A 23,629-nucleotide genomic window follows, 5' to 3' on the forward strand; every position below is an offset into this window, starting at 1 on the left:
CACTGGTTCTTGAACCAAGGTTCTTTTGGTGGAAAAGGCCCCTTTGAGACCCACTGGTGTAGCAGAGTGTCTCCAGTGAGCCAACATGACACAATATCAGCACTCTGACTCTGTTAGACCAGCATGGAACAGAGCCTTCATCAGTAGCCTATACTTGTTAACCCATTTAGTGCTCCAGACATGAACGGGTTAAATGTCCAGCGTGCCTCTCGCAGGCTCCATACGCTGCCGTTCTCTTATTTTGAAGGCCAGAAGGCCATTGCGTAAACACTTCCGGTTTGACGTCATGACGTCATTCAACGGAAGCGATCGTCACCCCATGCCGTTGCTAAAATGGCCGATCGTTGCCTTTGTTATTACGTTATTGTAGCGAGAATCTAATGCCATCCTTGGCTTTAAAAGTGTTGTTTGGAGATAATGGATATTAAAGATGAGATCCACCGTCGGCCTCCATGTTAAGGGATTACTATTTTGTGCACGTGGATCCGTGATGATGATGAATCGGCGAGTCCAATCGTGCCAGGAATTTCCAACGGACCGTAGGGTAAGGGTGCCGGCGTTACTCCATATACAGTATTTTACGCGAGTATACTCGGGATCGGCACTCTAAATACTCGAGTATGTTTCACGAGTATACTCGGGATCAGCGTTAAATGAGTTAAGACATGTGAAGGAACATTTTAAAATCTGAAACCGCTTTAGAAGATTGTATTTTTTAGTTATGTGAATATAGGGATACTGGTGCTAATATATTTGAACCACTTAATCCCCAGAATCCATATTGTGGGGAAGGCTTTTGCAGAAAAGAGCAGATCAACAAGCTTGTCGATCTGCTATTTTCAGCGAAAAACGCATAAGAGCCCCGAGGGACTCCTGTCAACCATCTAAATTAACCCATTTAGGCCTAGGATTATTGACTGCTTTAACTATTGAAAAATAGCAGATCTACAAGCTCACAGCGTGGCACCGAGTGCCACGCTGCGAGCTTGTATATCTGCTATTTTTGAAAAATCATGATTTTTCTTTGCAAGTCTTTGAATATATCTATTTAAAAGCGAACATTTGTAACTCAAATATTTGCTTCTGGGGGGTCCCTGGAACAACATGTTTTGAGATGGGGGTCCGTGGCCAAATACCTGTAATTTTGGGGGTCCTTGACATGAAAAATTTGAGAACCACTGATTTAGAGGAAGGATTTGGAAGTCGGGTCAAAGATCGGGTCAAAGATATTCAAAGACTTGCACACATTTTCACGTTTTTTCAAAAAATAGCAGATCTACAAGCTCGCAGCGCGGCACTCGGTGCCGCACTGTGAGCTTGTATATCTGCTATTTTTCAATGGTTAAGGCATAAAATAGTGGTTAAAGTGGTTAAAATCTAACGCGACTCGGGCGCGTTCCAGGTATTTGAGTGTTAAAGGACAACTTTGTTTTTTTACAACACAGGTTCATATTTTAGATTGTAATTAGAGAAACGATGAGCGTTAGCATGTTTTCATTTACTGCTTTCTATATCGTTTTAGCCATTTTAATGATGTTGATTTCAGTGGTCGGGGGCATATACGTGTGTACAAGTGGCTAAATATATATTTTTAGACACAATAAGTCCATTCCCAAGATGCACCACAATCTTTCATGGGCAGATGTGACTTATGGGGACTAGTAGTGTTACTGTAAATAGTAATAAAGAAATCTCCGGCTTATTGTGACTAAAAATACATATTTATTAGCCACTTGTATGTATGCCCCCACCCACTGAAATCTAAATTGCTAAAATGGCTAAAATGATAGCAAGCAGTATAAATGAAAACATTTTAACACTCATCTTTTCTTTTCTCTAATTATAATCTAAAATATGAACCCGTTTTGTAAAAACAAAACTAAGTTGTCTTTTAAGTGGTTAAAGGAGCTATAGTCAACTTTATCTTGAAAAACGGATGCTAAAATAAAAATTATGTTTCAAAAATATTTTATAAAAAAATAAGCTTCATACATGTGTTTCTATTCAAAAATGAACACAAAAAGTGTAAAATAATGATAAAATAATCATTTTGGCCATTGTCAGGCTGACAATACATTCTAATCTATTCTTTGATAGTGTTAGACTAGGATGTAAACAAAGTGTCGGCCCGACAATGGCCAAAATGATTATTTTATCATTATTTTACGCTTTTTGTGGTCATTTTTGAATTGAAACACATATATGAAGCTTATCTTTTTATAAAATATTTTCGAAACATTATTTTTATTTTAGCATCCGTTTTTCAAGAAAAAGTTGACTATAGTGGCGTTTCCATAAAGCCACTTTTTGCGCATTAACGGCTTAATCGCAAAATGTTTTTATGGAAACACTTCAAAATGCGAATAAACTTCATTATCCGCAAAAAAAGTTATCCGCTTGGAGGAGGAGGATTTTGAGCCTTTATCGAATAAACTAAATGCGCTTAAGTGAATGGAAACGGGTCAGACAATACATGCGAATAGATGATGACGTTCTAGGTCCATTTCCTCATCCCCTGCCGCTTTGTCCATGGTATAGCGTTAGCCCACAAAACAAACCTGTTGTTTGTTACACACGGAGTGACACGGACCATGTGTAAATTCCTCCCGTTTTCACCTCAAGCCATCGGTGGCGAGCGAACCCTTCCTCATCCCACGGTGTTGCGTGCCTGACGTGCCCAATCTACAAGCTCACAGGCACAGCAGCAGCTCGCATCCACGTCTCCGCGCCGCGTTGAGAGCTTGCAGATCGGCCACCTGACCTTCCAGAGGACGCTAAAACTTGCACTGTGCAACTGCAGCGACGCGACCGCGGTTTTCCCGGTGAACCGGTAGCTTTATGTATTGAGAGGAACTCTTGCCAATTTCGTAAGAGACTCGTCGCCAATTGTATTTAAAAGTTATTTGGGGCCATGATGATGATAACACCTTCTTCCCACTACTAGACAGCGACCGAGTCACAGCAGTCAGACGTGCAGACGGTGCAGTGCTCAGGTTCGGTCTGATAAAAATCAGCCCGATCAACTCTTGCGACGTCGCTAATTCGAATGACACCCGCAAATGGAAACATGCTAAATTCGCTTTGTCTTAATGCGTATTTCTGATAATACGCTTCCCTAATTCGAATAAGTTTATGGAAACGCCACTTATAGCTCCTTTAAGCATGTTAGTAGGTTTTACATCTACACAACAGGCACGACATGGCCTAAATTCTAAAGGTTGTTACACACAGGGGCGATTGACGAATAAACAATACAGAAATAAGTTAATGCCCACAAAAAATGTATTTGGTGATTGTCAGGGGTCATCAATTATGTCTGTACACTGACAAATGTATCCGTGGCAGAGACTTGGTCTTGTCTGTGGCAAATTTTAGAAATTTTAGAAAATTTAACCAAATAATAATAATAATAATAAATAAATAGATTTCTCTTTTACACACCATTATAGTATTCTTATTTTTATCATAAGATCCAATTACTGAATGTCAGTCTCTAGGTTTTCTTTTTTTTTTTTTTAAGATTTGTTTTTGGGCTTTTTTATGCCTTTATTTGATAGGATAGTAGACTGAGAGGAAATGGAGAGAGAGATGGGGAATGACATGTGGCAAAGTTCGTCCGGATCGGGAATCGAACCGGCGACGCCAGCAGGCATCATAGCCTAGTATGTGGTATGCGCCTTGACCACCAGGCCAGCGGGCACCCCAGTCTCCAGGTTTTCTTCACGATACTAGTAGTACTAGTGGTTCTCAAACTCTCCATTTGCAATGACCCCATAACTCTGAGTGTGTACAAATGGACAGGTCCATTTGGTTCTATTTGTACACTCTGAGTTACAGACCTGTTATGGTCATTCAGGGCTATCTCTTTATGTGTTTCTGGTGTAATTGTCCGCTCATTTTCTATGTCTGTGGCAAAATGTCATATTGACAGAAATGTCCACCACAATGACCCCTGGCAATGCCTCATTCATGCAGGTTGACACTTTCATTCAACCCTGTTTCCAAAATGAATTATAATGTAATATTCCACATTGCGTGGACGTGCTCGAGACACAAAGAGGCCAGTTTAAATTCAGGTGAATTTCATCTCGTGAAATTAAACTCTCCCGATGTGTGTACGGACCGTAGAGTTTAAAGCTGCGATCCGTAACGCTGTGGCTGACATTTCTACTGCTAAACTAATATGGAAAGAATGCTTGGGCAGAGGATTACATTGCGCCTTGAGCTTCATGCAATAACCTCTTGTCCCACCCGACCACAGGGTCTGGAAGAGCAGGAAGACCAACTGCACGCACCACTGTTGTGTAATTACAGACGGTCGGACGGACGGACAGACAGACAGACAGACAGACAGACAGACAGACAGACAGACAGACAGACAGACAGACAGACAGACAGACAGACAGACAGACAGACAGACAGACAGACAGACAGACAGACAGACAGACAGACAGACAGACAGACAGACAGACAGACAGACAGACAGACAGACAGACAGACAGACAGACAGACAGACAGACAGACAGACAGACGTACGGACGTACGGACGTACGGACGGACAGACAAACACAACTTCAACACAGGCTGTCTACATGCTCATTACATGTTAAACATACAAACGTGTACTTACCAGAAAACCCAAGTGTAAGCATCGATAGTGGAGGTTATTATATAAGTTAATAATGATGTACAGCCAGGAGTTCATTGTTGACAGTGATGGGAATTAAACTACGGAATAATTTTACTACGTTCTGTACTTAACCAGTTCAACCCTAGCAGTCATATTCTGGGGTGAACATTTGATGATGGACGCTTGGCTATTTTCTGCAAAGAGCTTTGGTGGAGAGGAGAGAAGGGTATAGGGAGCCTAGAATAGACCCCTGGGGTACTCCAGTCAACAACATACTAGAGTTTAAGTGGTTAAGTACAATTTAGACTTTTACTTTACTAGAGTATCTCCTGATAGGCTACTTTTCACTTCTACTCCCTCTGACAAATATTGTACTTTTTACTCCACTACTACTTCTAGAAATACTTACACGACTAACACAAATTATACGTAGCTTGCGAGGTTAGTTCAGGCAGATATACTCGAGAGGTTCACACTGTGCTGCACTATGTGGGTGTGTTCAGTGTTGTGAAAGACCCACACGTCATAAGCTGACATCTCCCTGCACATCTCCCGGTTAATGATGTTTTTCTAATTGTGCTGAGCAGGGAGAAAATGTAGCAGAGCCTGAACGCCAAGATTAAATATTATATATAAACTTGCATTCACATGTTTCAATAATAATATATTGGTTCATTCATTCTAAATTTGTTCATTCTGTATTGGTTCATTCTATTCATGAGTTATCTGGCTAAACTAGTTAATTGGCAGATTAACTGATACATTATGATTAGGTTAATCTACACAGAAGCACAAAGTAATTAACATCAGCCTCACCTTAACTAAATACAGCCAAATGTGCTTGTGCAATCTGTATAATGAGTAAATTACTCATTATACTATTATACTATTATATGTTTGGAAATCCAAGCATGTTTTGATAACATTCCTCTTATTTTTGTTTATACCTTTAACTTTTAATAATACAATACAATCTAAATAATACAGGGCTAACTTAAAGGACCACTTTCACCCATGTCCAAACTGTCTTCATATAATTGGTCCCCACTAATGCTCATAAGATAGCACCATTTCTACTCTGTGTCTCAGAGGAGGGCTGTGGACAGTTCAGAAACCTTTGGGCAGTTTTGTATGATTATTATTGTATTATCATTAATTCAACAGCATAGAAAAAAGAAGACATTGTTTCTGAACAGTCTACAGCGAGTGAGTAGACAAAAATGTTACCATATTATGAGCATTACGAGTGCTGAAAAAGAGTGAAGTGGTCCTTTAAGAAAAAACAAGTACACACACATATTCTTCTACCACTGCCTTTTCTTTTCTTTTCTCTTATTTACACAAACACAAGTACTACTCTAGGGTTTACTCCTACAGGAGGTGAGAGGTTCTAGACAGCTCTGCTACGTAGGGTTCTTTCTTTTTCCTTTACCTCTGGAATGTTCTCTAACCCTGCTGAGAATCTTCCCTACCGTGTAGAGCACTGAGGTCAGACACACACAATGACAGAACACTGTAGTCAGATACACACAATGACACATAAAATTGTAGTCAGATACAATGACAGAGAATGTGGACGTTGCTCGTCAGACACACAATGACAGAACACTGAAGTCAGTCACACAATGACAGAGACACCATGACAATAGTCTCACATGGCCAGACTGTTGTCCCCCACAATTTGTGACGCACCCGCGCCCTTGGTGCAGTAGCGATAACACGTCCTACTGGAAGCGTTATGTCTTCTTTCAATATTTTTGGGAGCGTTATTTCGTCTTTCTCTGGTGTTTTTTTTTTTTTTTTCAAATGTTTTCTTAAACTGTACACATATAACAAGAATATCCGTTACTCTGCTTTGGGGAGGTGTGGTTCCAGACTCTATATAGCGTTCGGAGATTGTGGAATAGTTGTCTGGCTACGCGAGACTACCATGACAATGACGTTAGGGCACTGTTTCGCAACCTGAGATCCGGGGACCATCAGTGGCACCAGTGACACCTTCCATTAATGAGAACTGCAGGGTTTTCATTACTTTCCGCACAGGATTCACTTTCAAAACTGATTGCTTGCCTCCTGATATCAACCGTTCTGTTTTATGAAGAGTGTGACATGATATTATTTCCGCTGCAGTGCAGTGCCCCCTACCTGTGACCTGCGGTATGTAGGGCACAGACAGCCTCTCAGCGTTGTAGCCTGGCCCCGCTAGACACTCAGCCAGGTCTGCGGTCTGGAAGTACAGCATCTTGTCATCTGGGTCCAGAGAGTCTGGCAGTCTGGCGGACACAGTCACACCTTACAGTTTTAATCTCCATATTTCAATATTTTCAACACAGGGGTCAACAACATGCATATAGATTACACTGACAAATGTGTCTGTGGCAAAGACTTTGTCTTGTCTGTGGCAAATATTTGTATTTTCTTTGTTACACACCATTATAATGTTCTAATTTTGATCATCATCAAGAACCAATTACTGAATGTCAAGTATCCAAGTTTTCTTCAGGATATGTATGCGGTTCTCCGGCGGTAAGGACTCTGAGAGTGTACAAATGGAACCAAATGGAACCAATCTGTTTCCATTTGTACTCTCTCAGGGTTACAGACCTGTTATGGTCATTCAGGGCTAGCTCTTTTGTGTTTCTGGTAATATTATTGTCCACTCATTTTGTGTGTCCGTGGGAAAAAAAAACCTGTCTCTCCAGCTGTTTAGTAAACAGAGAATACAGTTCTCAGATCCCGATACCAATCTGACCCAATCAGAGGAGAGACCTCATACAGGATGCAAATTAAACATGTTATAATATACTTACGAACACTTGTCTCTGAAGATGTGTTCGGGCAGGAGGTATGGAGCGTCCATGGTCCTCAGCTCGATCACCTGCGGGGGGAGACAGCGAGTCAGTCTCCATTACACCTTGCTATTCAAACAGTACACACTTAAGTACAAATCAATAGGAGGAACTGTAATAACACTATTATTACTACTGCTACTACTACTACTAATAATAACTTGTAAAACGCCTAAAGGGTGAGGTCACGCCATGTCTTGGCCATCTGGCCAGTGATGTATATCGGACCAGTTACCCATATATGGAGACCCCTGGTATCCATATATGGAGACCCCTGGTATCCATATATGGAGATCATATATAGTATGATGGATATATATGGAGAGTATATGGAGGTATGCTGTGAGAGCCCAAACATGCTTACTCAGTTATTCGTTATGTGAAAGTCCTATGATGTCTATGACACCTGTCTGTAGAACCAGCCACACATATATGGTCTATCTTGGCCATCTGTCTTGGCCATATATGGATTCTGTTAGTGTGGTACAGTATGTGGTCGATGTGGCCTCCATATATGGGCATTCCCATATGAAGTCCTGTTAGATATGGGCTTAATATTGATGACGTGCTGACGTGTTGGGTTAAAGCATGGGGTCTTCAACAGGGGTTCCAGGACCCCTAGGGGGTCCCCCGAGTTACTACAGGGGGTCCTCCAAATCCTTTATGCAACTTTTTTCTCCAGTTTTTTTATTTTAAGCACTTGAACCCTAGCGTCCATATTCTAAGAATTTTAGCCAAAAATAGCAGATCTATAAGATTGGCGTTGTGAGCTTGTAGATCGGCTATTTTCGGCAAAGAGGTTTGGTGTAGAGGGTAAAAAGAGCAGACTAAGTACAGAGTGAAAGGTCAAGTTTATTACGTATTGACGGTTCAATTCAAGTGGTTACATATCTGAAAAACACAAATTGACATGAAACCAAAATACACTGATGATTGGGCTGTCAAACAATGAAACTATCTGGAATCTGGGGGTCCCTGCTTCATCTCTCTCTCAGCTAAGGGGTCCTTGTCCTGAAAACGTTGAAGACCCCTGGGTTAAAGAGTGGTGTGTACAGTACCTTGCTGACGTGCTGGCAGAAGGGCGGGTTGGCGATCATCTGACTCAGGAAGTTGAGGTAGGCGGCGACCAGCGCCATGATGCCACAGCGGATCACCATGGCCAGGTTCTCCTCATTGGCCAGAACCATCTCCTGCAAACACCAATCACAGCACAAGGTCAACTTGGGGTGCAACAATTCATCCAACTAATACTTTTAATAATCTAGTAAGACGCCCTAAGGGCGAGAAGCGACCCCACCCTAAAGGGCGAGGTTGTGCACATGGGCACGTGCGCATGGCCACGTGCGCGCATCCGCCTGAGTGACCAAAAAATGCACAGACCTGGTTGGCTGTTTAATATGGACAAAATGTGGCCACATTTTCCCAAATATGGAGATGACTGACTTCTGACATCATAGATGTCTGACGTCATAGACCACATGAGACTGACACAATATGTCCGTACTGTATATGTGTATTACCAGATTTGGGCTTAATATTGATGACATCAGAGATCTCCATATATTGGCATAAAAGGGACAAGGACGTGTCAAGACATCAGATCACGCTGACATGTGACGCCTCATTAACTGTTAATGTGACAGGTGGCGTCACGCCTCAGCGTGATATGTAACGGAGAGCGACGGACATGATCTGCAGATTTTCATACTACAGTAAATATCATCAACTTGGAGCTTTTCAGAATAAAACAAATATTCGAGGGTTTGGAGCGCAAAGGGCCTAAGTGACATTTTCATTTTTTTCACAGGGCAGTTTTTCATTGATTGTAATAATTAAACTACAAACAACATTAAAAAAGTATAATTTAAAATACATTCATTGAAGCCTAATCTGTATTAAAGTATAGATTGATTAAACATATTTCTTTTTATTAAATAATTACAATCAATGGAAAGCTGTCCTGTGAAAAAAACAAAAATGTCACTTAGGCCCTTTGCGCTCCAAGCCCTCGTTATACACCAGTAAGACGCCTGTCTGGCCCACACCAACCCCAGTAATAATGGTGGTATGAGAGCAGCAACAACACTAGTATATCGTCGTTGTCGTCCTTTTGCAAAGTAAAGCCCTGCTTCATCAAACAAGGCCGTCGCACAAAAGTAGTGAAAACAGCAGATCTACAAGCACACAACGTCTCGCACTGCGAGGCGTTGTGTGCTTGTAGATCAGCTGTTTTCACTAGTTTAACCCTTAAGTTCTGTTCAGATTCACTACACCTTCGTTCTGTTCGGGTCATTTTGACCCGGAGGGTATTTGGTTTAAAAAAAACAACACTAATATAAATTTTAACTTAACAAATCATCATGATACATTGACTTTGACTCAATACCAAACAATTCATATGATATATATTGTAAATGTTTGCATTCTTGCTTTGCTATATCACATTAAACACTGAAAGAGCTAGGCGTTTTTAATGATTAAACTACTTTATTTAATACTGGGCAATATTGCTCATGCTTATAGGACAAAATGAAAATCAGACAATATTTTTTATGAACAACATGCCCATTAATTGAATACTTGTGGTTCGACAGGACATCATTCTCACATAGAGCTGAACACACATGTGAACACACATGAACGTCACATATGAATATACACTTGAACGTATACACTAGGACAGAGGTTTTCAAACACTTTGGTCTCAGGGCACCCCTGTAAACAACATTTTCATCCACAGCACCCCTGAAATTCAGTGTTACTTTACAACACCTTATGTTTATGTAAAATAATGTAAAATTTCCCCTAAGATATAGTACAGTCACAAGGAAAACTTCAGATAAGTGAGGGGTGAGGAGGGGAGGGGTGAGGGGTGAGGAGGGGAGGGGTGAGGAGAAGAGGGGGTGAGGAGGGGAGGGGTGAGGAGGAGAGGGGGTGAAGGGTGTGGGGGGTGAGGGCGATAGGAGGGGGGAGGGGGGAGGGGGGGAAGGAGGTGACTGTGTGTCTGTGTTAGTATACATGCTTTCTTTTGTTTCTGTGCATCTGGGGTGGCGGGGGGGGGGGGGGGGTCTGGAGGGGAGGGGGTAAGGGCGAGGTGAGGGGGGTTGGAGGGGTGGAAGGGGTTAGGGGTGATTGTGTATCTGTGTTTGTACATGATTCCTTGCATTTCTGTGCATCAGGGGTTAAGTGTGGGGAGGGGGGGGGGGGGGGGGGTGCGGAAAGGGGAGGGGGGTTCGGAATGGGGCTTCGGAAGGGGGGTGTTAGAAGTGGGGGTGACAAGTGGGGGTGACTGTGTGTCTCTGTTTTGGCATAATACTGTGTATTTCTCTGCATCTGTGCTTCCGGGTCAAAATGACCCGAACAGCACTTAAGGTTCAAAAAATATGAGGGGGGTGTAGCATGGGTGTAGTGCAAAAATATTTTTTTTACATGTTCATCTCAGAAGAATCTTTAAGGCCAGTGAGTTTCAGGTGGAAACAATTTAAACTTCTACCTTTTTTTTCCAAATGAAAATGTAAAACGGGTCAAAATGACCCGAACAGCACTTAAGGGTTATATCATTTTTAAAATGATAAATGCAAAACGAACGGTTTTCACCCGACAACGACGATATTTGAACTGTCGCTGGAGTAGCGGGAACGCCACCGCCGCCCCCTGCAATGTTGTGGCCCTCGGCTTGGTACCCTAGACATGATTCGGCCCTTGGGGAAAACTAATAGGCTCTATGCACAGCAGCCATTTTGGAGAGAAGTTGGATGGTCTTCTCACTTCCTTCGGAGTTGTTACCAATAATACTAATGAAGGCTCTGTTCCATTCTGCTCAAACAGAGTCAGGGTGCTGTTGTGCATGTTGGCTCACTGGAAACACTCTGCTACACCAGGGGGTCTCAAAGTGTGGGTTTCAAATGACCCCTTAAAAGGTGTTAAGGCCCATTCCCACTGGGCCAGATAACAGATATCTGGAGATATTTCTCCAGATATTTCTCCATGCAAAGTGGATGGTAGATACAGATAAAAATATGTTTTGCCACAGATAAAAGTATCTGTGGCAAATATCTGTGGTATATATTTTTTTTATCTGTATCTACCATCCACTTTGAATGGAAAAATATCTGGAGAAATATCTCCAGATATCTGTTATCTGGCCCAGTGAGAATGGGCCTTTACTCTGAGAGTGTTCAAATGGAACCAATTGCAGGCGTAAAAGGTTTGAGGCAACTCTGATTTTTTGGGAGCCTTATAGGCTAAACAATATAAGCCATCTAGTTGATTTTGTTAGGCTTATAGGCTGAACAATAAACCTATAGGCTATTACTGTAGTTCATATAGGTTGTTGTCACTAAATTGCTATTGAATATTATGCTGTATCAATGACTAAGTAATGTAATCAATCCTGACATACTGTCTGCTTATATTAATACAGTAAAATAGTGATTATGAATGAAACAATCATGCAGTTGCCAGTACATAATTTAATTAATATACGCCGGTAACTAACGTCAGTGATGTAAAATGTATTCCCACTAAGAGTACACGTCGCTATGGTAACCCGTATCGATAAGTTTTACGTAACTGCCATAAAGTGTTATGTTGCATACTGTCCAGCTGGCGGCTGCTTCAAATAGAGAAATTGTGATTGCTTCGCAATTCGTATTAAAAACAACATTTGAATACTGTATAGCTCAAACTCTCTTAGGAAAAGGTTAGTACAGAAAGCTACAAAGGTCTACTAAAAGGATTTAAACACAAGAAAGCACAATGGCTTGTTTACATTGTCATTGAGGTCCTTTCGTATACTGCATTCAAAAAAGTGTCAAGCAACTGAAGCAAGTGTGGCTGGCTTTGGGATTATTTTATTAACAAAGAAAGTCGTCGGATGATGATCGGGATTCGGGACGGGGACCCTGCTACTATTGGACATAACTGCGTTGCTTCCAAGGAACTTTCACCGAGGATGGAGGCAGGAGGTCTATACTTCAGAGATGTTTCCTGGGGGAAATGGATCCATTATTATTAATCGTGGAACTTTTAACTGCCTCCGTAGCGTGACTGTAAGTACATACATTCATGTGTCTTTCCTAATTTAGCCTGCCATGGCTGCTGCTTTAGCTGTATCTGTGAGTACCGGGTGATCATGATGCGCCATGTAACTTTTTTAGCTGGAGGCTAGATCATTATAAAAAATAATTAAAAAAGATATATATGTATATAAAGACTCGTAACTCGACTCGGACTCGCCACTTAAAGACTTGAGACTCGACTCGACTCGTCCCCCAAAGACTCGACACTCGACTCGGACTCCCCCCCCAAAGACTCTTGACTCGACTCGACTCGTGATCACGAGACTCGTGGGCATCTCTGCCCTACAGTATGTCTTTCTGAAAGCAGGTCTCAGAAAGCGTGGGTCACCTGGAGGGCGAGGGCCAGGCGGATGAGGTCCACCACCACCTCCTCGTTGGCCAGCTCGATGGTCAGCACGGCCAGCGTGGTGAAGAGCAGCTCAAAGTTCTTGTGCACGTTGTCCTCCTCCTTCACTCCCAGGAAGATGTGACGGTAGATCTGCTGTCCGTGCTGGAGGGAGAGGAGAGGAGACATGGCTCAGTTCCTCCAGTACATTCAGACAAGCCTTCCAGACTTTACAAGAGATAGCGTTGGTTAGATGGCATTAAAAATGCAAACGTAACCACTTTAAAGAATTCTGATGACATCCCAGACATGTGAAAACCAATTTACTTCCATGTAGCATGAATGAACCCAACGTTTCAAATCAACGTTCCGACGTTCCAAACAAGCAGGATAAGTTGTAGCATTTATTTCATTTTTTTCCAATGAAGAATTTGTAACATTTGAAATTAATAAAATTCCTGCATAATGAGTAATTTCTACTTTCAGTACTTTAAGTACATTCTAATACCAATACTTTTCTGCTTAATAATCAATTACATTTTGAATACAGGACTTTTACTTAAGTTACTTACGTAAGAGAGCACATCTGCATTGTGGTGCAGATACTTTTACTTAAGTAAAAACACCTGAGGCCTCCTTCCATCAATGTCTAAATAGTGAAAACACCGCCACTCATCTGCCAGTAGACTTTAGGTGAGTGTTTACTCGTCTCAGACTTTAGGTGAGGTGCAGATGAAAAGTTAAATTGAGCCTCCGCACACTCAAAACTGTGCAAAATAAAGTTCTTTATTTTCAGTTAAGCCCCTTTTTGACTGCATCACACCGCACCACACCGCACCACATAAAATATCTACATTTTCCATTACACAAAAGCACCCCTATCGGTAAGAAAGAAATTGACCCTTTTAACTGTGATTATAACACAATATAAATTTGTTTTACAACTATCCTAATTATAATGCACTATACTGGATTATAACTGTGATTATAATACAATATAACATATTAATATATTACTATGATAATTATAATACACTATAATAGATTAATAATAGTGGTTATAACACAATATAATCTATTATCATGCATTACAACAGTGCTATTCAACCTGCGGCCTATGGGCCGCATGCGGCCCCAGCAGCGTGTCTATGCGGCCCGCCATGGTCATACCAATAAAAATATATTTTGTTTACTTTCATTGTGGACAAATAATTTCAGATAATTTTTCAGTTACTCTCCAAAACCACTAAGAAACAATTTTTGTCTTGTTTTATACAAGACATATTTGCAAATTGTATTGGTTCCAAAATAAGAAACTGCATCATTTCATCATTAATCATTTCTTATTTTTGTTCTTTGAGGTTTGTCCTTTGGCTGTTTTCTAGTGCGTTTCCTTATTTTTTAGACTACTCATGCAGTGTGTTACAAAATCATTGTCTAGTCTAGACTAAATGTCCAAAATACAACCGTCATTTTTATCTTGCGGCCCTCTAACTTTTTGTATTTTGCTGAGTGGCCCCTGAGCCATCTTAAGTTGAGTAGCCCTGCATTACAACTATATCCTGGTGGTCTAAATGAAAAGTCAGTGAGTGATTAGTCATTATGAAGTGTTTCCCCCATTTAGCTCAGACCTACCTAGCTCAGACCTACTCTGGATTGGATACTTTTTAGTACCACGTTTAGTACCACTTTCACACCACTTTCCTTGTAGTGGAAAACCTGGCACAAGTGGGCGGTGTGGTGTGGTGTGGTGTTGGGCCATGGCAGTGGAAAAGGCGCTTTAGAGTGCAAGCTTTCGGTCATAGACCTTCTTCAGGCATTAGGACACGGTTTCCCATCGGAACATATAAAAAAAAAAGAAATAAAATGATTATGAATTCCGTGAAAAAAGGCGAGGGACGCGTGGTTATATCTGTCTGTGGCTTCTCTTTTCTCCCGGCGTATTCTTGGGTGTCTAATGGGGAAGTGAAGGCATTTCACATGCTGATGAGCTCCTTTCAGACCATAATGAATGCAATTAGAGCTCCATTAATCTGCTCTGCCGAGGACCGGGGGAGATAGGCCTAGACGCCAGCGGAGCCGCTCACCTGCTCCCCCGCCGGAGCCTCTAACGAGATAAGGACGGCCAGAGTTAAGCGGTGACGAGCGGGTGGGGGGGGCGCGGGGATGGGGTGGGGGTGGTCCATTGTACCCGACGTGTCTGACACTCTTAGTGACTTTTGGTCTAGAGCGATGAAGAGAAAACTGTGTAAAATAGCAGAGGGGGGGGAGGAGGGAAGCTGGCGGATACAGGTTGTGCGTAAATTCGCAATATAAAGCTGTTTATGGAAGACAGCAATACAGCATTATGAAACAATCTCATTTTTAACGTGTTTCACCGAGCCTCCTCAGTCCACACTCATCGCTCTGTGGCCTCATGGTTAGAATGTACTGCACTGCTCTGGGTTGGACACCCCGGGGCCGTGTCATGCCAAAGACTCACTGTCGGGCAGAAAAACTAAAAAAGGGACCTAATGCCTCCCCCTGCACTGGCACTCAGCATCAAGGGTAGGATTCTAATCCTACTAGTCTAGACATCTCTCCTTTCCGACATGTCTCCATTCCGACACTAACCCAATCTCTTTTTTTTTTCTTAAATATGTTTTATCCCACGGTTTTTGCAACCCATTTTTTTCTCACCCGGTGACTACCTAACCTGTAGTCCTGGTTTCCGCTCTCCCCCTGCCGCGCCAGGGGACATTGGGGAGCACCCGGCTGGCTAGGGGGAGGTAGTATAGAAACCAGGACTACTGCATGTTTTTGTGTGAGGGCCTATGCCCAAGGAGACACGGGGAGAACATGCAAACTCACCACAGAAAGGCCCTATCGCCAACCCCACCTAGGGTGTGGGTGCTGATGACGCTGATGACACTAACCCAATGTCTAACCCTAACCCTAAACTTAACCCCTATGGGAGTGTCGCCACTCCGACAATTAGAAGTCAATTTCGGAGTGGCGACATGTCGGAATGGAGAGAGACTCCCAGTAGATATGCTCCTGCCCTGTGGGCCATTGTGGCTCCACAAGGCTTACCTTATTCACTCACTCATCGCTCTCCGCTTTGCAAAAATTAAATTAACTCATTGAGTGCCTATCCCGAACTAGTTCGGCTTTATTATCGCATCCCAGAGTACCAATCCCGAACTAGTTTGGCTTTTTAATTAAAAAAAATAATAATTAAAAAAAATAATAATAATAATAATAATAATAATTATTTCTTTTTTTTTTTGTCCTCTGTTTACAGAGGACGATATTTGCCGATATTTGCTGATATTTACCATCCACTCCAATGCAATCCAGGATCTTTAGAGCTAATTTTCTCTGTTTTTTCTCCCATGCATGAGGTGTGCAAGGTTTAATCATGGCTAAGTTGACGAAAATCTAAATCTAAAATGCTTGGTAGCCAATAGCTAACTTCAAGCTAACTTCATCCTCTTCCTGTACATGCACAAAGGAAAGTGTTCTGGCAAGTCATGGCTCCAGGGCTTGGGCATGCATTACCAGCATATCTCTATTATTCTCTGGTCACTGGGCGCCCTCTAGTGGTGATAGGCTGTTATTAAATGAGTTAACAACTGGGAGGTGATTTCCGGGTCACACTGGAGGACAGAGGGTATAGGCAAGGAGGGGCACTTAGGCTCCGCGGATCGGCGATCCGATTTTGCATCGTTTTGAATCAAATCTAATTGATTAATAGTTCGGCAAACTGGCACGCAGAGCAGGGGCGTCGCACCGAATTCTGGGCCCTGGGCACAAGGATTCACTGCGGGGCCCCCCATGAATGTTCTTCATAGGGGGAGGGGGTTTATCCCATTTAGACTGCAGGAACGCATTGTTACGCATTATGTTGTGCTTTAACTATTGAAAAAATAGCAGATATACAAGCTCACAGCGTGGCACTATACATTTCAAATCCTTCTAAGGTTTTTTGAAAAACCTATGTTTCTATGTCATTGGTGCTCAGTCTTTTTCATGTGAAGGACCCTCAAAATGATATGTATTTGCCCCAAGGACCCCCCTTCTCAAAATATTTAGTTCCAGGGACCCCCCCAGAAGCAACATTTTTGTTACAAATGTCCGCTTAAAAAATACCTATATTCAAATATTTGCACGCATTGGCACACATTTTCAAAAATAGTAGATCTAGGAGCTCGCAGATCTGCTATGTGATCTTATAGATCTGCTATTTTTCAATAGCTAAAGTATAAAATAATTAAGGCCCCCCCCCCCCCCCCCCCGACGCCCCTGACGCAAAGACATCGGGAGTAACTTGGGAAACTCGTGCTTGGGCAGTAAATGAGTTAAATGGCTGAAGCAGCTTGTGGGTTGTGTACCTTCTTCATGAAGGCGATGTCCTGCTTGGAGATCTTCTCTCTCTTGATCTTCAGCGCGGCCACGTTGGGGATGACTCTGCAACCAAACACAACGACACGTTAAAACGCGGTTGAGAGACGGTGGTTCTCCCATTCCTACTGGGAGAAATATGCCAATGTGCTAACTAGTTTTAATGAAAAAGTCGACAAGTCGACTGAGTCGACTTCATTGCACAAGTCGAATCCCACCAGAGAAAGTCGAAAGTCAAAGTTGAAAAAACAAATCCTTTGTATTTTCATTACTTTCATGTACTATCATTATTTTTGCTCCATGTGTGCGTCTGTACAGCATTCAAACAGTAGGATTGCTTATTGTCAAGGACGGAATGATCAGGTATTACAGTGCTACATTACATTTGGTATTACATGGTTCTATTGTGAAAATAGCAAATCTACATGCTCACAACGCCTCGCAGCGCCTCGCAGCCGATGTAGATCGGCTATTTTCACAATTTCTGCCTCTATATATTTGACAATTTGAACAATGTTTAATTGGAGGTATTAAAAAGTCCTTAAATTGTCACTTTAGAAATGTGCAGATACCCTCTTTATACTTAAACTTTATGTTGGTGTGTTTACAGTTGAGTGAGAAACATTAAGTTAATCATCTGGGGACCCCCACAATAATTGGGGGGTTGTGTGTGATGTGATGACGTCATCAAACGATAAAGTCGACTTCAACTGAACTTTTTACTGAGTCGAGTCGAATTGCAAAAATCACAAGTCGTTAATGCCCTAGTGCGAACACAGCAGCACGGTTGTTCAAACTGTTGCGATAAAAGAAAGCTAGCCAATGGAATACAACCACCCTAAGGACTGCAGACCATTGAGTGACCCAATCTGTCCTGAGTAGAACTCTAGACGCACTGCACATCATTTATAAACAGAGCTGCTACCTTTAAACACATTTTAAAGTTATGCCATGTAACTTTTTTTATAAAACAAATCTTAAAATTGTCCTAACTGTTAAATCGCTAAAGTTTTAGAAACCCCACTCCGTTATTTTCAGCTTCTAAAGCCTTCTCTTTATATGTTTTCTATGATCCCTACCGGGGACCGGTTTTTGCGGCAAAATTGCGTCATCACACTACCGGCCAATCATAGCGAGGGTTATACACTGCCGGCCAATCACAGCACATCTTGGATTGGGGTCGCTAGGGCGGCCATATTTGTAGTCTCCCGTGTGTCTCTATACTCGGGTGCACGGTGAAGCATGGGTGAAGGAGTGTATCTCCGGAATGGCTGAACGCACAGCAACCAGGGACCCCTCAAAAGATAGATCTCGGCGAGGTGGAGGCAGACGCGGGGGTGTGAGAACCGAAAAACGGCCGAAAGACGCGGACGCGACCGAGGTTTGCTATAGAGCTACTGACCACAAGTTGAGCAACTTACACAGTATAGCTTTAAATCTGAGGCTTTTCTTTGTATACTACTTAAATCCTTTTTGAGAAAAGAAAGCTGCTATTTGTCCCACAGTGACTGCAACAATGTGCTGCTGTATGTTTCAAGAAACCTTCTACCCTGTATACACACATATGACATTGATTGATTGAGTATTTTATTAGACACAAATGGAGAACAGTACAAGTATAGTCAATTAAAAAAAACACATGTAGTACAGTACAAGTACATTTAAACACCCTGCCTAAAAGGTGCATCCCAAATAAGTCCTTTTACGTACATAGCTCTGTTTAGACAATGCTGTACCCCCTCCAACTGTACGTTCCCCATTATCAACTGTTATTATATTTTGACACTTGCTGGCATTTTAAACATATGTTTTCTCATGCCAATAAAGCTCATTTGAATTGAATTAAAATACAAAATAAAATAAAAAAACACTGTCATATGGCTCCGGTGCAGAACAAGGATAGCAAGTTTGTATTTTAAAGCAAATGCTTTAAACTGTAGATTCGATTTTAATCTACGTTGTACCACAAGTGGGGTCCTTTGTCGTCGTCGTTGTTTTTTTTTCTGCTTTTGCTATTTTCTCATGCCATTGTTTTTAAACGCTGCAGCACTTTGAGATTTGTAAAAAGTGTAACGTGCGTTACAAATAAAACGGTGCTGAGCATGTGGTGATGTGTGATTAATACAATAAAAAAAAGAAAGCCAGCAAGTGGGCCGTTAGTTACATCACAGCTCTGTCTGCTTCCAGCTCAGACAAAAGGCAGTCATTAAAATGCAAATGACATGCATTGAATTCTGGGATGGATCTGAGCCAGACATTAGACGTCACAAAAGGAACAGTGAACGACCAACAGGTTTTACATTCATATTCATTCTATAAAAAGGTTTGTTCTTTTGCGGTCGGTTGGAAACCTCGCAATGTGACTCACCTGCCCACTATACCAGTGGTTCTCAACCTGCAGGTCGGGACCCCCAGGGGGGTCCCTGAATTATTTGGAGGGGTCCCCAGATGATTAACGTCATGTGCAAACATTGTTTTCTCTCTCAACAGTAAACAAACCAACATACAGTTTAAGTGTATGGAGGGTATCTGCACATTTCTAAAGTGACAATTTAAGGACTTTTAATACCTCTAAAATGACACATTAAACATTAGCCAAATTTGTCATGGTCAAATATTAAGAGGCAGAAATTGTGAGAATAGCCGATCTACATGCTCACAACACCTCGCAACGTGAGGTGTTGTGAGCATGTAGATCTGCTATTTTCACAATAGAACTAACCTTAAACAACCTTATACACCATGTAATTCCTCAACTCTTAGTGCTCGTCAGGGTGGGGTAAAATATGATTATTTGGGGGGTTGTGGCCTGAAAAGGTTGAGAACCACTGCACTATACCAAGACATCAGAGACACATACTTCCCACAGATTACACACACCCAAAGTCAGTTTGAAAACATGAAAAAAAAAGAAAAAAAAAATAATAATCCCATACCTACTGGGAGAGATACAACAATGGGCGAACACAGCAGCAAGATTTGTGAATGTGAACTCCAGAACATGATTACTGATTATGACCAGTATTGCACCCAGCTCTGGCTACACAAATGATTCATTATTTTCGTCGGCAAAACGCTTGATTCTACCATTGAACAATTGAAAAACCAGGACTTTGCGTTCCATATTAACCATTAATGTGGAGGACAGGTCTTAGATAATGTTAACAGTTTTACTGCCAGATGTTATTATTTATTTATTGGGTCTGGTGCCAGCAAAAAGCAGCTTACCTTTGCGACGTTATAGAAAAAGAACTATTAATTTTTCATTTTTTTTCTTTTTTTTTCTTTTTTTTATTATTACATTATGTACTTTGGCCATACTGGCAGCTTGATGCAAGAATTAATGTGAATTGGGCCATTCGGCTTGCCATCCATTCAGACCATTGAATCGCTTCAGAGCAACAGATCCAGAGAAAACAACAAGGAAGTGTTTTGGTACTCCATTGATGTTAACACAATTAGTGCCTCTTAATCTGAAGGTTGCTTGGTGCCTCGGTGCCACGCGGTTTCCTCCATAGGCCGCCGCTATTATTTTGAAGGGCTGGAAGGGGGTTGTTTTTGTTTTTTTGGATTATCACTTGACGGCAACGATTACGTCATCTAGTCACATGACAGTGTGGGACAAGAAGAGGCAAGATGGCTGCGCCCTGCCTTGTGCCTTGTTTACATTTAGATCTGCTGCAAAATGTCTCAAAATGGCTATTTTGTTTAAATGAAGTTTCTTTATGGGCCTCTCCATTGACCTAACATTGAGGAGCTTCACTTCGCGTGCACGCCCAACGTGCGTTGTAAACAAATCGCCGACATTACCGATGCGAGCGGGACCGGAGCGACATTAAGTAAGTAATAATATCTTTACTGTATATACAGTAAGATTCACAGTCCTCACCGTCAACGGCGCCATGGTATTAACCCTTTCAATGACGGTGAGGACTGTCAACGGCGGCGAAAAAGTTAACGTGTAGTGGATTTTTGAGAGCAGCATTACGGGAGATGTTTTTACTGTACACACCCGCGACACCCCTCATCAGCTTACGGACATCAAACAAGGTAAAAGAACGAGCGTTCGTATTGGCTTTGAGCAGCGTTCAGAATTGGGGCGAACAGGAACGTCCGTAGCAGTAATAGATTTAAACAAATGTAAAAAAATAAAATAAATAAAATGTTGAGTACTTCTTTGGGCAGTGATCACAAGCAATTTGGAACTGCGGTTTGTGAAATAAGCTCTGAACAATCAGACAGACAGATCCTCTTATGGACGGCCAGTGTCTAACAGAGCTAAATCTGTCTGAGAACAACGAGGTTCTACAGCGCGCCTCAGCCTACACGGCTAGTCTGGTGCATCACAGGAGCAGGGACAGATGTATGCAGTAGAGGGAGAGAGACACTGGAGCAGCTCAGACGGTTCTAACCTTTATTCAGGTGCCAGTATAACAGGATTGACTAACGTTTCGATGCTAGTGCATCTTCATCAGTGTCATGTCTTTCATGACTCTGATGAAGATGCACTAGCATCAAAACGTTAGTCAATCCTGTTATACTGGCACCTGAATAAAGGTTAGAACCGTCTGAGCTGCTCCATGCAGTGTCTCTCTCTCTACTGCTAAATCTGTCCAAATATGGATATGCGTGATGTCATACTAATGGTATAGTGATGAATTTAGTTAGTCCATCACTACGTGTACGGTTGTGAGTTACAATCTCACTGTCAATAAAGATATTCTGTATCTTTTTTATGTGTCTTATTCATCTGCATATTCACCTTTTTTCTTATTATCTTCCTCTTCATCATTTCATAACCATCTTCTATGCTTGGACCCTGTTGCCACTTGCATTATTTATTTATTTATTTATTTAGTCAGATGTCATAGAGATCATAGGACCTTCACATAACAAATAACTGAGTAAGCATGTTTGGGCTCTCACAGCATATCTCCATATACAGTACATGGATCTCAATATATGGGTACCAGGGGTCTCCATATGGGTAACTGGTCCGATATACATCACTGGCCAGATGGCCAAGAATTGGCGCAACCTCGCCCTGAGGCGTCTTACTGGTTCATTTATGCCTATGTGCGTGCATCTGTGTGTGTGTGTGAGAGGAGGGGAAGGGCGTCATCATGTTTTTCTGTTGTTGTTGTCGGTAGTCATGGCTGCAAGTTCCCACATGATGTTATGTGGGAGTCCAGACTGCTCCAGACCGTACTGAATAACTGCTAGCTTGCATAACATCTTCAGGCTTGGAGTTAAGTCCAGGATGTACAGGTCACCAGAAGTGAGGTAGTTTCCTTTGCATCCTCCATGGATGATGATACAATCTCCCACCATGCCACAGCACATCCTATACATCTCACAGGGGTCTTTCCCCTTGGGCTCAACCTGCTTCCAGGAAAAGGTCTCCGGACTGAATTTCCACAGATCATTGAAGAACTGGGTCATATTTTTGCCACCAAGTATGTACAGTTCTCCATTGTAGGCAAAGGCTGAATGACCATGGCGTGGTTCTTGAAGAAGCTGTGCAGAGGGCGTGTTCAGCCAGCAGTTGGTCTCTGTGTCAAACACTCTGACAGTGTTATTGGAGCCCCTCGTGTTAACTCCCCCAAATACAAACATCTTTGTTCCAATGATGGTGGCAGAAAGACCTATTGAAGGAGGTGGTGGAGTTCCTCTGGTGTTAATTAAAGACCAGACCATTATGCCGGTGTCCAACTTGTACATGTCATTAGGCCATCCAGTCTGGTGCTGGGTGTCTCCTCCATACACATACATGACCTTCTCCAGGACACAGGCTGAGTGGCGGCTCCTTGCTTCTGGAACAGTCCCCGCAATATTGGGTTTGAACCATCTGTGGGTGTCGACATCAAAGGCATAAAGCACATTGCAGTAAGGACACCCTCCCCAGAAGTAAACCATTTCTTCTATCAGCACAGCTGTGTGGCCCCAGCGCCAAGAGGGAACCTCAATGGGACTAATGGGACTTTGTCCTATTCCATTTGTCACTGGGGGCAACTTCCTCCAACGCAAGGACACTGTGTTGAAGACGTGGACTTCAATCTGATCCCTGTAGTTCAGGTAGCTGTTCGGGTCTCCTCCAAATGAGTACAGCTTGTGTCCGACTACCACAGCAGCATGGACGTCATGCTTAGGTCCTCCTTGCAGATGTATCGTCCAACGAATCATTTCACGCACCAGCACCGCTGTGAATCAGTTCAACTAATTTACAATAGAGGCTGTTAGAAGGTAGGGCGACCCTTTGCTAAAACTAGCTGAATGGCATTCTGTTGGAAAATACAATAAAACAACATTTAAAAGGACAATCATATTGGATGTTGTGATGTCATTACTTGATGACATCATT

The 23,629-nt window shown here is 42.2% G+C and overlaps 1 protein-coding gene across 2 annotated transcripts in view; it reads right to left on the minus strand.

Moving 5' to 3' along the window:
- efr3a (EFR3 homolog A) overlaps positions 1-23,629 on the minus strand; it is a 180,662-nt gene that overhangs the window by 15,932 nt on the left and 141,101 nt on the right. For both annotated transcript variants that reach the window (XM_080726909.1, XM_080726908.1), the window contains 5 exons: positions 17,259-17,334; positions 12,889-13,050; positions 8,538-8,669; positions 7,441-7,508; positions 6,776-6,903 (listed from right to left, as the gene is read on the minus strand). In XM_080726909.1, coding sequence (XP_080583035.1) covers positions 6,776-6,903; positions 7,441-7,508; positions 8,538-8,669; positions 12,889-13,050; positions 17,259-17,334 — 566 coding nt within the window. The remainder of the gene's footprint in view (positions 1-6,775; positions 6,904-7,440; positions 7,509-8,537; positions 8,670-12,888; positions 13,051-17,258; positions 17,335-23,629) is intronic.

Source organism: Nannobrachium achirus (genome assembly GCF_963921795.1).
Source record: "Nannobrachium achirus genome assembly, chromosome: 5".
Taxonomy (NCBI): Eukaryota; Metazoa; Chordata; class Actinopteri; order Myctophiformes; family Myctophidae; genus Nannobrachium; species Nannobrachium achirus.